Source organism: Atta cephalotes (genome assembly GCF_000143395.1).
Source record: "Atta cephalotes unplaced genomic scaffold scaffold00015, whole genome shotgun sequence".
Classification (NCBI taxonomy): Eukaryota; Metazoa; Arthropoda; class Insecta; order Hymenoptera; family Formicidae; genus Atta; species Atta cephalotes.
In genome coordinates, this window is record NW_012130079.1 from 1,172,278 (window position 1) to 1,189,388 (window position 17,111).

Genomic DNA, 17,111 nt, shown 5'->3' on the forward strand with positions numbered 1-17,111 from the left:
TATATATATATATATATATATATATATATATATATATGAGACAAGAAAAATATACTGAATTATGTGTAATACCTGTCCTCTATGATGATAGATATCACTGTAACTTGGATTCATACTAATAGCTAATTCAAAGTCCTTGAAAGTCATATCTGGATTATCAAGTTGCATGTATAAGGCCGCTCTTTTTATCAGGGCATTTATCCTCACATCATCGGATGCATCTTTGCTGTTCAATATATTTTCAAAATCTTTGATTGTAGCATCGTGCTCGCCCAAAAGTAAGTAAAATGTAGCTCGTAATAATAACACCTCTAATCTAGATGAAGGTAACGTATCAAATTCGGGATTTTTAATGATTTCCGTGCATAGTGGTATTATACCATCGTACTCCATATTTTTTATTGCTTGCAGTGGTTTCTTGAAAAATCTGATAACAAGTATTACATTTTTAAAAAAATTAACACCACAATTATCAGAAATAGTCTTCTACTTACTCTGGAATATTTTCTGGATGTTCAAGTCTAGAAAATACTGGATCCTTGGGAAAAGATATAATGTATGTTTTGATAAAATGCTTACTTGGCATTACAAATTTTTTGTTTGCCAAATTTTCCTGGGCATGTTGTCTCCCTGAAAATAATTTTTGTCTAAACTTCTCTGTTCCTATTTCTAATTCTACAAAAGTTCGAGCAGCATTTTATTTAATATCAAGTACTTTTTTAATGTATGTAACTCACCGAGCTTTTCCAAAACCTTATCTGCCATTGAGAGGGAAGTTTGATTAGAAAATCCTTCATAAATACATGCGGTAGTCACATCTTCCAAGGCGGTTTCCAAGTCCCCTGTTTGTTCCAAAGCACGTGCCCGACGTAACAAAGCTTTGGCATATTTTGGATTTAATTCTAACGCTTTTGTACAGTCTGCCTTTACAGCACTATATTTTTTCTGTAAATTATAATTACAATTGTGTAAACAGTAAAATTTATATAAATTTTAACAATTGAAGTAAAATTTTTATATTATGTTTATTATTACTATTAATTTTATTACCAATTGCTCATAAGCAGCTGCTCTATTTTGATAAAAAGTTGCGAGGTCCTCTATGTTTTCTGTTGGACAAATATCGATTGCTTTATTATACCGAGCAATAGCTTCATCATATTTTCCAATTTTAAACTCTACATTTCCTGCATTCTTATATTTCTGTGCCTTTTGTAAAGGAGTCTAAAACAAAAGAATTTATTTATATTTGAATCAGTTACACAAAAGTATTCTTCTTTTTTAGGTTAATTCAAAAATATATATAATGTCATTATAGATACTATGATTTTATTAAAGTTCTGACAAATGGATAAATATATACTATAGAGGAAGTCTCGATTGATCAAGAAAATTCATTTATCATGTGCAAACTACATATTATACAATCTCATTACCATAAGGTTCAATAAAGCTTGCAAACAATACTGTTTACTGAAAATTATCACTCATAATAATATGTCATTTTGACATATTAATGATATAATTCTAGCTGTTAACGATATATGGATAGTACATAAATTTATCAATCTGTTTCTTAGGAACTAAGAAGCAGACCCAACAATGATGTTGATAAACGTAAAATATCCTTTTTTTTTCAATTTCGAATAAATGAATTTTCGCAATCTTTCGAATACTTCCAGATAAAGCAAGCGATTTTAACCTCCGATTCAGCTGTGGGAGAAGGCACTTTGGATGGGCAATCGCCGTCGATGGAGATCTGCTTGTCGGCGGGCGCGCCGTTTTCCTTGGCCGCGCCGCTCCTGAACTTGTCGCGTTCCGGTTTGTCAACGTTATTGCTATTCCTGTTCCTGTAGTACATGTAGCCGAGGCCGAGGGCAACCGGTGCTCCGACTACCAAGGCGAGCTGCCATTTCGGCAATGGGCTGCTGCCTGCCACGCCGCTCGAGGCGGTCATTTCTTCGATCAGGAATCTATTAGCCGCACACGAACGATCACGACGTGACACCCGGCTGACCCGGCACTACCGGGCACTACCGAGATTGCAATGAGGAAACTAGATCGTGAATCTCTCACCGACGTAAGAGACCGCGAATTGCGAGAATACGAGGGAACACGTGGTCCAAGCGACGATCATGCGGATGCCACTCCCCACTATCTCTCGAACTCGATCACGTTTACGTTGGAACGATCCTCTCTCGTCTTTCTTGGTCCGCTCGATCCTCTCTCGTTCTTCTTGGTCCGCTCGATCCTCCTCAATCAGCTCGATCTTCCTCGGTGTTTCTCGGCACCAAGTGCACCGACGATTATCGCGATACACGGCGGTTGCGTGAACTTTCCTTACAATAGCGCCCCCTTAGTGGAAGAACCAACTTTAAAGAATAGCGACTTCGACTTCGATTTTGATTAGCTCTGTATATTAATTTATCGAGCAAACTTACTTTGTTACACTTTGTAGAAGACAGGTCTTTTTACATCTCATAAATAGAATAATTAATCTTACTCAATATATGGAAAGAAAGCGTCTCAATTAGAGATAACAGATTATATTAAATAATAACATTGAAATAAAAAATTAAATATTAAGTAAATAATAAAGCAAAATAAAATAAATATGTAAATAATAACACTAAAATCTTTTTTTAAATCCTTTTCAAGGTGCGCGCCACGTTTTCCGCGCGTGCGCGGAACCACGCCGGAAAGATGGCGGCAGTCTGTCAACAGCAGCTACGTTCTTACGATTCCTACGTTTTATCGGCTGTCATGCCGTCAGAATCAGAGCTTGCGCGACATGAAAACCCTTGCTCTCGTCCGCACTAGATTCCCGAGGAATGTTGAGCGACTGAAGACGTACTCGTAAACCGTTTTAACGGACGTTAGATCATTCGGATCTCCGTTTGCTCGCGTTCGTCTCGGGACGTCGCTGTCTAATTCGGATAACGTTCGTTGCGATGGCTCTACAGGAGGACGAGAACACCTGGTAAGTGATCGTGGTTTCTCTGTCTTGAAAAATAACGCGTCTCATTGAAAGCGAGAACACCGAACTTTGCAATCGCGTGATAACGTGTCAAATTTTTTTCGAACCATATGATCTGTGACACGTTTTACGTAAAGCTTGTAAAACAGAGAACTATATTGTTGCATATAGCGACGAAGCGCAGTAGAAAATATTTTATTAGCAGAACTACGCGACTTACATAATATCATTTCGAATATTTTGCTAATTAATATGCTAATTAATGTGATACATTTATATAGATTGTAGATGGAAATTTTTGAATAGATATAGTCAAGTTTGCTTGTAGTCTCAATTTATGTAGTTTTAAATGCGAATAACAGTTTTTGTCATTTTTATTAATTTCAAATTAATTATTTTAGGGTATTGGAATTGGAAGCGGCATTATTGGATACAGAAGCACCATCTGCTTCTGATATATATGCCATTTGTAAAGGTCAACCAGTCCCCGTAAATTTAAGACCAGATGTCTGGTTGGCTTGCCTTTATGTTACTGATCAAGGTGATCAATTTAGCCAGTTTAATGAAGTTTATGATTTACCAGAGCAAAATATAATTCGTGATGACTGTCAACAGTTGGTCGGTGAGTAAGTGAAAAGCTACATATGTAGTCTCATTTATATTTACTAACAACTACTATTATACTGTTAAATATTATAGCAAAACTTGGGAATGATGATGAAGATAAAGTTTCTGTAGTTTCGGATCTTGAATCTATACTAACGTTTTATTGTAAAAGTAAATGTAAACAATATGAAAAAGGAAATGGATGGCTAGAATTATTAGGTCCTTTAATAGCTTTAAAATTACCACGTGCTGCAACTTATAATCTCTTTGAAGCAATAAGAGATATTTATATTCCAAGGTAAAAGATAATTACTGTTATCTTTTTGTTACTTAAATAAATATTTTTTTATTGATATTGATAATGTAAAATTGATTATTTATAATTGCAAATTTTGTAATAATATGTTTACTATTCTTTTTAGAGGTGAAACATATAGTTCAGTTTTGAGATTACTGCTTCTCTATCATGAGCCAGAGTTGTGCTCCTTTTTGGACACGAAGAGGATATCACCTGATCAATATACAAAAGTATGGATGAATACTCTTTTCGCCGGTGTCTGTTCATTACCAGCTGTCTGTACAATGTGGGATCTGTACTTTATGCAAGCTGATCCATTTTTCATGCTGTTTCTCTCACTAATTATGGTTATAAATGCTAGGTAAATATTGATTAAATTAATTTAGATATATTTGTTATTTCATTGTTTAAATTCTCATCTTTATAGAGAGCAAATTTTAAACATGAAGGACGAAGACAAACAAAGTATAATAGATGCAATAGCAGTAATGCCCTGTGCTTTGGAAGCAGAGGATGTAACCGATTTCTGTTCGTTGGCACAGTATTACGCAATGAAAACACCAACATCTTTTAAACAAGATTTGTATCCCATAATGTTTGGTGAAAGTTCTGAAGAAAAGCTAATCTCTCATGCACTATGTTTACCCGTATCAGCACAAGAATTAGTAGAGAATGCTATCGAAACTCCATCTTTACCTAATAGCACTGTTGAAGCTGTTAGATTCTTTCTTGTGGATTGTAGACCTGCCGAACAATACAATGCAGGCCACTTACCAACGGCATTTCATCTCGATTGCAACTTGGTAAGTTATCAATAAAATAAAAAATAATGTTTTAAAAAAGTAAAAAATAATGTTTTAAATATGTATTAAGTTTACATAGTTTAAAATTTATTAAAATTATGATTTTTATATATTGCTTTATATATAAATTTTGATAGAAAAAAAAGATTAAACACATTTTTATCTTTTTAGATGCTGCAAGAACCTGCCGCGTTTGCTACAGCGGTACAAGGCTTACTACAAGCTCAGCGTCAAGCATTAGCTGTTGGTTCACAAGCTGGTGGAGAACATCTTTGTTTTCTGGGAAGTGGTAGACAAGAGGAAGATCGCTACACGCATATGGTAGTAGCATCCTTTTTACAAAAACATACACATTACGTGAGCATGGTTACTTCTGGATACCAAGGTATTTATTTTCTATTTTTTAGTATAATTTGACGAAGATAAATTATATTCTTTTTATATAATTATAATTTTGTTTTCAGCCATTCATGAATACTTCGGCGATGAAGTGGTATCAAGTCTTGTTGATCATAATTCACAATATTGTTTAGTATGTAATGCTAATATGTTAGAAGAAAATTCGAACGAAGCAAGCCCTGTTAAAGTTAAAAACAATAATTCTGATCTTTTGGGCAAGATCGGATTAGCCATGAAGTTAAAAAGTCAGGAAGTAAAAGGAAAGCTATTTGATTATATTGTTAATCCTACAAATGTTAATAGTAATACAGAAAAGAGAGATAGTAAAGACTTGGACTATATTAGACGTCAAAGAAAGACCGCGCCTGTGTTTAGTATAGATGATGATCAAGAGATAGGTAATTCTCTTAATTATTCTTATGTAATTGTTTTATTAAAGATACTAATCTAATCTTTTCTAGATATGACAATGACTAATAATGAAAGTGAAGAGCCTATTGAAGTAGTATCAATACAACAATGGATGAAAGATCCCAAGTTATTACATTCCTTTAAATGCCAAGAAGTGAAAGTTAATGGTGATCTCTGTGATAGGTGAGCTTATAAGAAAAAGGGATTTTCTTTCGTATATGTAAAGTTATTCATGTGTATAATGTTTTTTTGTTTTAGTCAACTATTGGTTACCGATAGTCATCTTATAGTACTGCGAGAAATCCCGGAACGAAAGGGCGCCGCGCATGTAATTGTGAAACGTCCCTTAACGAGTATCGTCAAAATAACGTCAAGAAAACGGCACGCCGATTTAATAACTTTTAAATATGGTACGACGCAATATAACGACACAGTTATTTCTGATATGGATAAGTTTCTTATACCTAATGCGAGTGAAGCGACTAAATTGATTACGCAACAGATCATGAGACAATTAAATACGTCAGACTAATATTATGAGCATGTATTTTATAGAATAATTTCAAGCTAATGTACAGATGTTATCAAGTTCAATTTGTGATGAACCGTTTTCTTAAAACATTTTATGTTATAAACAAATTATTCGTATTATTATTTATTGAAATAATTATTCGTTTATTTTTTGTATATGAAATACAGTTATTTAAATCAGAGTTTTTCAATATATCATATTTTTTAAGTGTGCCGCGATAATTTAAAAAAAAAATAAAAAAAGCGAAAAATTTATAGATGTTCAAATGTAGAAATAAAGTAAAAACGTGTTAGCAATATATCTGATAAAAGATCTATGCTGAGCACTAAAACGTATGCGCGTAATGATACATCTCGAGAAATTATTTAATATGTCATAAATTAAAAAAGGTTGAAAAACGTTGATTTAAATAAATATAGAAATATATACACTAGATATGTAATAGAATTAACAAAAACGTATAAAATTGAAATGTTGAAAATATTTCTTGAAAAATATTTCTGATGTTAATTTCTCTTATCTCAATCAATTGAATCTCAATTATATTGAGGATAACAGAAACAAAATTTATATCCATGTAACTTATATTAAGTCAACCGGATGACGTTTCATCGTTTAGATACATAACTCTTTTAAATATCATGACGGTATGACTGACCTAAAAACCAATGCGTTCAACTTTGTAAATCATGTTTATACATAATCATTGTTAGCCAAAAATACATTAGAATTTTAATAGAAATATCCAAAGGCCTTCAAACCTTTGTTTTGTAATAGTTTGCATAAAATTTTCGCAGTGCTAACATTAGTCAAGATTTGATTAGACCAAGATTCTGTAGGAAGAAGAAAATGCTAAAAATTAACAAAAAGCTAAAGAAAAAAGTTTATGCTAATACTACTAATAATAATATGTGCCTCCACATTAATCGTTTCTTTGGTTGTGTTCATGTATAGAAGAAATAAGTATTCAAGCAAAAATATTGATCTACTTTAATTGGCAACTGGCTCTAACATTTAATACATTTACTATGTGTTTGTATGCATTTGCATTTTTGTAGATTGTCATATTGCAATATGTTTTCATAGGAAGAAGTTTATTTACAAATTACGTAAGTGGATATGTACAGGTGCAATATTTATAAACAAATAATACTTTTTACACTATCTGCTCCTTCAAATTTTTCAGTCATTTTGACTATTCTACATTGTAGAAAAAAATATTTATTATAGAAAATATAAAAGAAAATAAGCTTATACTACCAATCAAATTTTTGCAATAGTAAAATATAAAATACATTTCTTATTTCTTTGCAAAATGTCGTGCTTACATAAAATTATATTTTTTTATAGCCTTGATAGCAAAACGAAATATTGATAAAATAAGATATTTTCAAGGAAATAAAATTTCAAGGTTTTACTTTATGAATGTTTCTTCTAGATCTGCGATTTATTTGTAATTAATAAATCGTAGTAATTAATATTGCACATTACTTGCCACGTTATAATCTATAAAAATTTTGATAATCTGTTAATAAATATAAATTTCTTGTAGCTACGTAATATATGATGACTTGAATATACGAATTTTTTTTACGTTTACATACATTTACATATAATATCCATAATTCAATTAAATTAATTGAATAAAAAACAATTTGAATATCTAATATAAGATTTATTAGAAATCCAGAAAAATGTAAATATATATATGTACATATATATATATATATATATATATATATATATATATATATTAAATCGTAAGTAATATATATCGTACGTGTGAATGTGATAAAACTTTTTCATGTATGTGCTTCCGAACGAATGATTGTGAAGATAAAAAGTGTATATAGGTTATACATTTTAGAAAGCAATAGAAAATCAATTTTTAAGAAACTAAACATATTGAAATTTTCAAAAACTCCCAAATATGTGTTTATAGATGTGTATATAAAAAGGCCATGTAATATAATACAGAAATAATATATATAATAAAAAGTTAACAGTAAGATTTGAATACTTTATACATAATAATACTTTATACACTAATAATTCTTTCATCGAATTAAACTGTATATTAAAAACTTATTGATAGTATTAATGTTATGAATCATTTAGTATAATTTGTAGATATCGATGTGTGAGAGATTGTACACAACACACACACACACACACACACACACACACACACACACACACACACATACACACACATACATGTATTTTTCTTGTACAGATTAGAGAACATTGTGAATAATATTAGTCAATTTAAAATCATTTAAAGATTAATGTCATATCATTACTGATATGCTATTATCAACTATGCTATTATCAACATTATATTCAGCGTTGCACGATGACTTGTATGTGTATAGAATACGCTTATAGTAATTTACTGGTTCACTCCAATTACCTCTTATCCCTACTCTGCCAAATTATAAAAAAAAATATTCAAGAAAATGATGCTAGTTTTTCACATTATAAAATTTTGGAATTATATTGAAAAAAATTCTTCGCTCAGATTTTCTTTAATTTTGCAATGACGGAAGTTGTACAGCAAAGCAACATCGTGAAATCCGGTTTACAGTTAAAAAATTGGTGATTGGTTCTACAAGTTAAATGGTATCATATTTTTAATTACATAATTCTATTTTGGAGCAATAAATGCATCTTCGCGCGTGAGATTCAGATATATACAGTAATAGAATTTACGCGGTTGACGAGAGCATGGCGTAGTGTATACATGTTTATACACATATGTGCGAAAAGTGTGTTGATATGTGTAGTGGTATCAATCAGTATCCGGCCTTTGCCAGTGTGCGCTGACGTGCGTACAAAAACTACGGAAGGAATGACTATCAAACATGATGTACCGAAATTGTTCAAGCTGAAACAGCTAAGAAAAGTCAAAGTATGGGAGGAATAAACTGGAATGAATTATTTCCAGGAAGGTGGAGTCCTGTTATTTTCATCTCCTACATAGCTCTCTTTATAAATCAAGGTACGTTGATCACATGTTCTATAAACAATTTTCATCCTTCTTATTATAATCAACAAAATATATAAATTTGAATTAATTAAATATCAGTTATCATGAAAATATGATATCAAAATGCAACAATCTACTGTAGGTATTCTTGTAACATGGTCTCAAAGAAGCGGCCGCTACGAATATAATATTGTGGCAGTTGTGTTGATGACAGAAGTTCTAAAATTAGTTATATCTACAACACTTTACTGTAAAGAGTAAGTAAAACAATTCACAATTTGTATACAGGCCAATTTGTATGCTGGCCAATGTGGGTCGATTTTCCTGTTATCAGCATTAATTCATCTTATTTTCAGCAATAGTATCCTAACGCTTCTTCAGGAAACAAAGAAAAACAAAAAGGGTGAGATTAAAAGCAAAACTAAAGAAATTTACAAACATCGAATGTGCTCAAGATTCAGTGTACTAAAGAAACTTCTGTCTGTTTTCAGTGCTTCTGCTATATATGATACCTGCGCTTTTGTACTGCCTGTACAACAATCTAGCATTTGTCAATTTGGCTAGGTTCGACCCCACGACTTATTACATTCTGTTGCAACTCCGCGTTGTACTTACGGGAATCATTTTCCAGGTATATCGATATTAGTATTCATAGTCGATTCTTGTATTTAAGCTGTCGTAAAAAATGATAAATCAGCATCTTGAGGCATTATTCAAGCACTATCTTGAAATATAAGGATATAAATATTTTCTATATACATAAAAAGACGACGTTGAACGGATGATGTAATAATTCTGATTTCTTCTAGGTCATTTTTAACAAAAAGTTATCCGCAATGCAATGGTTTTCCCTAGTGATCTTGACAGTCGGCTGTATGGTAAAGCACTTTGATACCCACGTCCTTGGCACAGAATTCCATGTAGATATTTTTCTACTTCTAATTCTTGTACAAGTGAGTCATTTATTATATTGATACTTGTATAAGTGGAGACATAATTAAAGGTTTGTTCACGTCGTATGCTCCAACATGCTCCTGCCATAGTTCCTACTTATTCTAATGAGTGTATTGAAGTGAGTAGGAGTTATGATAAAAGTATATTGGAGCATGTTGGAGTATATGACGCGAACCTTAAGTTTTCTTAAAAACAAAACTTGTCTTACAGACGACATGCTCCTGCTTGGCTGGTGTATATAACGAGTATTTACTGAAACGGCAGGGCGCGGACATTGACATTTTTATACAGAACGTATTTATGTATATCGACAGTATTTTTTGCAACATCGTAGTAATTATCCTATTAAGTGTATTCACGAACGACGCCAGCGAAACATTGAGTAACGTTGAGATCGGTACGTTTCTTCAACCGAAAGTAATTTTAATTATGTTAAACAATTCTCTCGTTGGGATAATAACGAGCTTCTTTCTAAAGACCTTAAATTCTATATTGAAGACCTTCGCCAGCGCGGTGGAACTAATTTTTACAGCGATGCTTTGTTGGATTTTGTTTAGCATACCCGTTAGCACGAACACCATCGTTTCTATAGTTATGGTGAGTGTTGCTGTGATTTTATACTCGAGAAATCCTGTACAGAACGCTCAACCCAAAGAGGTAGCGGAAACTGGAAAGCTTTTAGTGTAAACAACAGTATTAAATTTTATTTTCTAAATGACAAATGATTGCAATTAAATTATAAAACAAAGCATACGTTATCAAGCTGTTACAAATATTTTATGGTACGACGATAAGATTATGTGATAATAATAAGGTTGTTAATTTAAGATATTGACTGAACGCTTATGAATAAAAATATCAATTTCTTTTACAAGTATCAATAGAAAATTAAGTAAATAATTTAACGAGCAATAATAATTTTGGTTATCTATGATAACAAATCGTAAGAATCTTTATATTATATCTTTATATTATAATATTATATAATTCTTTATATTATATATTTTCTTCAAAGTATTCGATCGTTTTTCTTTAAATACACAGAAAAAGAATAGATTAAGGCCTGATTGATAATATATTTTGAGATATCGTATCAATTTCTAGAATTTCTAGATATTCTATGATTAAATTGTGTATCTAATCTTCTGTTTAAAAAAAGGTGGATTTCAGAAGAAATTGTGCGAGACATCGATCACGTATTCGATGTTACTTATTAATTCTAATTTCTACAATGAATATCTTTTATAAAAACTTCGATATCTGAATAAAAAAAGGAGAAGATTAATTTTTTTTAATTTCAATTCCAAATCCTTTCACCTGTGAAAATCAGCCCTAACAATCTCGCAAAACGATTCATCGAGATCATTGTGAATGAATGCAGACATGTTTGTTCATTGGTCGCCTAGCTCTATTACCTCGCATATATCACTACTTCAAATTTAAAGTTTTATTAATTATAATTGGATCCCTCTCTACTGTCCTTCGTATTACACGTTTCTATTCTTCTTCCTCCAAATGCATTTGTTTTTATCGTCCCTTTTCTGTAGCGTATCATAATAAGCGATGTAATTTCTGTTGCATTATATTCTATTATTTATTCTTGAAAGTCAAGCAGACACTTTGTAAAAATTCTTGGAAAAAATTAATTGTTAAAAAGAAGAAAGAAATGAAATCAGTCGCAGATCGCAGCCTCTCTTTCTAGCAAACGAGAATGGATTGAAATGAATTGAAATGTAGTTCAGATTTTCAGAAATATTGATTCACGAATGTTAAAATGAATGCTTTTCAATTCTGAATGCATTTTTATTCATTTATAGGAATTACATGGAGCATATGTCTATGCCTTTCAATCTAAAAATAATATAAGCTTTTTCTGTGCAAAAACATACAACTGAATACTGTTCAATTAAAAAAAAAATTTTTTTTTCATTTCAAATTTTGAATAGGAAATGCAGTTTTTCAATCCAATTACATCCAATTGAATCGAAAAAAAAGTATTCGCTATTTAAAATATGCAATTGGATAGAAAAAAATTTCAATTCACACAAATACAATTGTGAATACTGTTCAATTCAAAATTTTGAATAGGAAATGCAGTTTTTCAATCCGATTGTATTCAATTGCATCCAATTGAATCCAATTGAATCCAATTAAATCGAAAAAAAAGTATTCGCTATTTAAAATATGCATTCGGATAGAAAAAAATTTCAATCTATTTTAATCCATTCTCGTTTGCTGGAATTCGATGCATTCGTCATGCACGTGTGCGTGCATTGGCGTGTTGCGTGCGCGAGACAGATTCCATAATGACGTCGTAGGCATGTGTGTGATGTGATACATGTGCGATAATGCGCGATGCCTAGGGATGCCGCGGCGGCGTTCTACGTTCTCCCGAGGATCCCGGTTGGTCCCGACGATCTTCCCCTTGGAATCTCCTCCTCTTGGCAGCGCCGTCTCACGTCTGCCGGTTTCCTCTATCTCCTCTTTTTTTCCTTTTTCTCTCTCACCAGGTGATTCGACGGGCAGTGCTGAGGGTTTAAATGAACGTGCGTTAATGCGCGGCGGGCCCGCGCCTCGAACGATAACGTTGTGTCGGATTACATCGAGCCTGAAACATCGGACAATTTTTTCTCATTCTTTTTTCTCTTTCGATCATGGGTAAGTTTTTCAGTATTTTTGCAAAGTTTACACGTCTTCACGACCGCTAATCATTTCAGAGGACCCCACGGAGGCGCAGAAGTGGCAACAACATCTGACTCTGCTGCGAGAGCAGTATGTCAATTTATACAACGCGAACGCGGAACTGCAACGGGAATACGCCGTCGCCACAGCTGAAAAGCAGGAGGGTGGATTCGTCACTAGGCTTCTGGCGACAGTCGCATCCTTGTACTGTCAACATCGTTACAGGTATCCTTATGTATATAACCTGAAATTCAGGTGTCTTGCAACAATAATAATGAATTATTAATAAGTCTATTTTTTTAACTGTTTTTACTGTTTGTTTTCAGTGATATAAGTATAAAACTGATCGACCAAGAGATACCGGCGCATAAATTCGTGTTGTCTGCCAGGTCTGATTTCTTCAGTGACGCAGCCCTTGTGGAAAAGACTGTTTTAGGTTAGATAAATTTGCAACTTATTTGTTTATATCTTATTTTTATTTTAATACTTTAATTTATGTTTTATTTTTATTTAATACATTAGATTGGTTCTTAATCTTATTTTAATACAATTGTTGTGTTTCATATTACGAATGTTTCTAGATTGGAGCAGTTTAAATAGTGCCGTTGCATTAGTGCTGCTGAAATGGATTTATACAGGCAAAGTATCCCAGGAACACCTAACGTTAGATCTGATGAAAGCAGCAGCGGGTTTCCAATTGTCCGATCTAGTAGATCAATGCGAAAGATATCTGATTGGGACAGTGGGATTGAAGAATTGCGTAGGATTATACTCAGCCGCCGAGGAACTGGGTACCCTAAAATTGAAGGAGCATTGTAGCTCCTTAATTTCAGCGCATTGGGTAAGATTGTTATTACAGAGTAACAATATTAATTTTATACCTAAAATGTTTATATATATTACAGGAAGATCTAACCGGCGAAGACTTCAAGGAAATGCCTGGTTCTTTACTGTACAAATTACTACAAACAAAGAGCAAATATCCTTTGCACGCAGCGGTACGTTTGATGCGTGAAGATGTTGTGTTTCTGTACTTGGTGGAACATAATGCTGAGGTAAGTTTTTTCTTCCTTTTGTGATTGTTGAAAAGCCAAAGGTGATATATTTATTGAAGTAATTTAAATTAGTGATTGCAATACATAATTATTTGCATAATTCATAAAAAAATATATATGAGCGTAATATGAAAATATTATACCACTAAAATATATAAGGATTTAATATTATAATATACAATTTGTTCATCATTGAATATCTTAAATGTTGTATTATTACAATTTACTTACATGTTCACAGCTCGAGTTAAATGTTAATTAAGTACTTATATGTGTACAAAATACGCTTTGTTTACGAACATTTAAGATAAATGATAATTTTGTCTTAGTAGTTTTGGCAGTGATATGTTAAAATTATTAGATCACTCCAAAGAATCTTCGTTTATTTCTTATACTCCCTCATATTTATTAAAAACTATGATAAACAATGATAAACTTTTTCAATCATCTCAGACATCAAATTTATACAAATATTAGCAATGAATAGATTTTTTTATACTTTAATGTATATTTGTAATACTTTTTATAAATATACTTTAATGTGTATTTGTAATACTTTTCATAAATATAGAAAATGTTCCAATTATTATCTTTAACAAGATAATTTAAGATCGAAAAGATTTTCTTTTCATTCAATTTTTCTTTTCCAATATATTATTCCAAAATTATAAATATAGAAATAGAAATTTACGAATTACAAAATTAAAAATAAACTATTTAATGTAATAATTTTAATAACAAATAAGCTAGCTAGATTTGTAGTCATTCATATTGGATAGGCCTCAATATTTTTGTATTTATGATACACATAACATTTGATGATAACATTTGCAATTTGTTATGATCTCTGCACTTCTATACTTAACAGGAGAGATACTTACCATGTGCAGTTGTACGAAAGTCGTATAACTACACTTTCTTTTAAGTAACATGTTATGTGTTGCAAACTAATATTGTTTGTACACATTAAAACAATGTTATATATTGTTTTATAACAATCTCATAATTAACATCGCTAATATTGCCCCATATACTTTGTTAAACATTCCAATTTGCGAAGGAGATGAATTGCACAAATGAAAACTACAAAAACAGTATTCAGGTGGGCCAGTAGGCGCGCCTCTGTGTTCTCCAATAAAGCAACCTTCGTCATAAGCGGATGTTATGACCTCTTCCTTTTTATACCATTGTTTATCGGCGTCGTTGTAAGTGTGAGAAGTATATTTCTGTGGTGCACAATCTCGTTGAACAGTGGTCACTGCAGATGCTAAAAGAAGAAATTCATAAATAAACACTACGATATCACTTAGACAACAACTCGGCTACCTACTTTTAGACTTATACTGAACGGTTCTTTTCATACAAAGTGTCGAGGTTGGACAGAACACTTGGAATTTGGCACTTCCGTCGAAATGAGAACAAAGCAGATCTGTGTCGTCCGGGTTTGTGAATGTCATGAGACACTTGAAACATGAAATACCTTCTGCTTCTACTTGTGAAACGTCTATAAATTTCAAGAAACATTAATTTCATGTTCTCATTTGCAATATTTTTCATATTGGCAATACAAAAAGAAACATACGCGATATATAGAAAATATTGATATATAATATCATAATCTGTAGACTTGGTTTTAAGTTATACATTTTATTAGCGATATCATTCGTATCTTGTCAAGAAGTGGAATCAAAGAATTATTTCTTAAATCAATGAAGTTTAGTAATGAAGTATCACCTTATTTCAGTAATAATGATGAATCTGAAATAATATTTATATTAACGTTTAGCATACGATTTTTATATTCTCTTTTCAAGATTTATCAACCATATTAAAATAAAAAATATTATCCATATGTTTTCTAAATAACCTTGTTATGCGTAGAATTATAAAAGACTTGGACGATTGCAAATATCGCTTTTTTAATTGTTGTGTCTGTCGTTTCTGAGATTCGTTCTGAGATTCGTTGGAAAGCGCTAGATTTCACCGTTGGGTGATCCTTCGTATTCGCGTGAAGTTTCCAAATCGAAACTTTCCGATCTCTCATTATCCTCTTAATTAATATGCACTAATCGACATTCACCGTCAAATAGAGCGGCGAACAAGCGGCGCCCATCTATCACAGAGTTTCGTTGTTTGCATAACGCATCATAAACTGTCTTATTTCGCGACACGCACGGTATCATGGATCCGCCTCATGCGAAAATGCATCAGAAACGCATGAAATGACTGGTCGACGGCCGATTGCGGTCGGATGGACGTACCGCGATTTGTGAAGACCACGTCATCCGCCTTGGCGGTGGCTTTAATACTCCCTCGGTCTTCCATGTATATCAGAAAATAATCTCCATACTTCCTCCACTTTTTCGCGCTAACCCGATACTGTATGTGCCATTCCAACGCGTGAACACACACACGCGTGCACGCGCTGATAGCAGTGGCTCTCAAACCTCAGCTTCTTCCGCAACTGTTGTCATTATGACTTGACATTTATTTTTGAAAACTAAAATATTAATTTAAAATGGTACTTTAAACGTACGTTCATTCGAAATTTAAATGTTTAATTATTACATTGTTTTTAATAATTTTTATTACTGTTGTGATAAGATGTTTTATTACTATGTATAATAAGATTAATATAAATACTCTTTGCAAGCTTTAAAATTATGCATCTTGATACATAGAGTAATCTTTAAATCAGTTTTAAACAAAATAAAGGTGATAAATTTTTTGATATCTTTTGACGCTAATGTTGCGATTATTTATGTCAGCTTCCGAAGGCTGTCAATGTTGTGGATCACAAAGGAGAAATGGCTCTAGAAGTTGCCTTGAAAACTCGCCAGCCATCTCTGGCACGCACCCTGGTCGAGCATGGAGCGGATTTAAATGCGAAAGACGCAAAAGGTCTTTCTCTCCTTCATTCAGCTATCTTGAAGGGAGACTCCTACTCGTCCGAGTTCATAATCGAGCAGCTGGAGAACAATGGCAACGTATCAAAGTTATGTGAGGCTGTGAAAATTAACGAGAATGTGAAGAATGCGGCCGATCTTAAGCAATTGGAAGGCTGTACTGCCTTGCATCTAGTAGCAAAACACAATACGGAAAACATGTTGGCGGTTGGAACGAGATTACTCCAAGCGGGAATTGATCCGAACTTACAAGACTACAGAGGATGGTAAATTTGTATTTTCTATCAGCTTTCTGCTTAAAAATTTTTAACTCTTAGAATTCAGATACAATGAAAATTAATTATTAAATAAGAAACAAAAAATAACATTTCAACTGCTTTGATAGATTGAAATTTTATTCCTTGTTTTTTATTCCTTTTATTATGTCTGAGCTTTAGTTTCTATATTATAATATATTATCCATATATATATATATATATATATATATATATATATATAT

General features: G+C 32.3%; 5 protein-coding genes across 5 annotated transcripts in view; 3 read left to right on the forward strand and 2 right to left on the reverse strand.

Moving 5' to 3' along the window:
* LOC105617963 (mitochondrial import receptor subunit TOM70-like) overlaps positions 1-1,957 on the reverse strand; it is a 3,083-nt gene extending 1,126 nt beyond the window's left edge. The window contains exons 1-5 of the mRNA XM_012199499.1: positions 1,703-1,957; positions 1,051-1,224; positions 738-945; positions 495-630; positions 73-427 (exon numbers count right to left, since the gene is read on the reverse strand). Coding sequence (XP_012054889.1) covers positions 73-427; positions 495-630; positions 738-945; positions 1,051-1,224; positions 1,703-1,957 — 1,128 coding nt within the window. The remainder of the gene's footprint in view (positions 1-72; positions 428-494; positions 631-737; positions 946-1,050; positions 1,225-1,702) is intronic.
* Positions 1,958-2,951: 994 nt separating this feature from the next.
* On the forward strand, positions 2,952-6,026 carry LOC105617966 (TBC1 domain family member 23). The gene is made up of 9 exons (XM_012199503.1): positions 2,952-2,980; positions 3,379-3,599; positions 3,677-3,881; positions 4,006-4,242; positions 4,309-4,684; positions 4,856-5,069; positions 5,149-5,481; positions 5,545-5,677; positions 5,753-6,026. The coding sequence occupies exons 1-9, from the start codon at positions 2,952-2,954 to the stop codon at positions 6,024-6,026; spliced, it is 2,022 nt and encodes a 673-aa protein (XP_012054893.1).
* A 2,913-nt stretch (positions 6,027-8,939) lies between these two features.
* Positions 8,940-10,656, forward strand: LOC105617967 (CMP-sialic acid transporter 4). The gene is made up of 6 exons (XM_012199504.1): positions 8,940-9,027; positions 9,158-9,272; positions 9,372-9,418; positions 9,507-9,646; positions 9,825-9,968; positions 10,180-10,656. The coding sequence occupies exons 1-6, from the start codon at positions 8,940-8,942 to the stop codon at positions 10,654-10,656; spliced, it is 1,011 nt and encodes a 336-aa protein (XP_012054894.1).
* Positions 10,657-12,324: 1,668 nt separating this feature from the next.
* The window catches only part of LOC105618137 (rabankyrin-5), a 10,188-nt gene continuing 5,401 nt past the window's right edge, over positions 12,325-17,111 (forward strand). Inside the window, exons 1-6 of the mRNA XM_012199678.1 lie at positions 12,325-12,372; positions 12,641-12,876; positions 12,978-13,087; positions 13,233-13,492; positions 13,557-13,706; positions 16,475-16,878. Of these exons, the coding sequence (XP_012055068.1) occupies positions 12,325-12,372; positions 12,641-12,876; positions 12,978-13,087; positions 13,233-13,492; positions 13,557-13,706; positions 16,475-16,878 (1,208 nt within the window). The remainder of the gene's footprint in view (positions 12,373-12,640; positions 12,877-12,977; positions 13,088-13,232; positions 13,493-13,556; positions 13,707-16,474; positions 16,879-17,111) is intronic.
* Positions 14,661-15,931, reverse strand: LOC105617968. Its single transcript, XM_012199505.1, has 4 exons — positions 15,574-15,931; positions 15,289-15,464; positions 15,037-15,210; positions 14,661-14,973 (listed from the first exon to the last, which is right to left on the reverse strand). Exons 2-4 carry the CDS (start codon positions 15,350-15,352, stop codon positions 14,696-14,698), a joined length of 516 nt encoding a protein of 171 aa, XP_012054895.1. The 5' UTR covers positions 15,353-15,464; positions 15,574-15,931; the 3' UTR covers positions 14,661-14,695.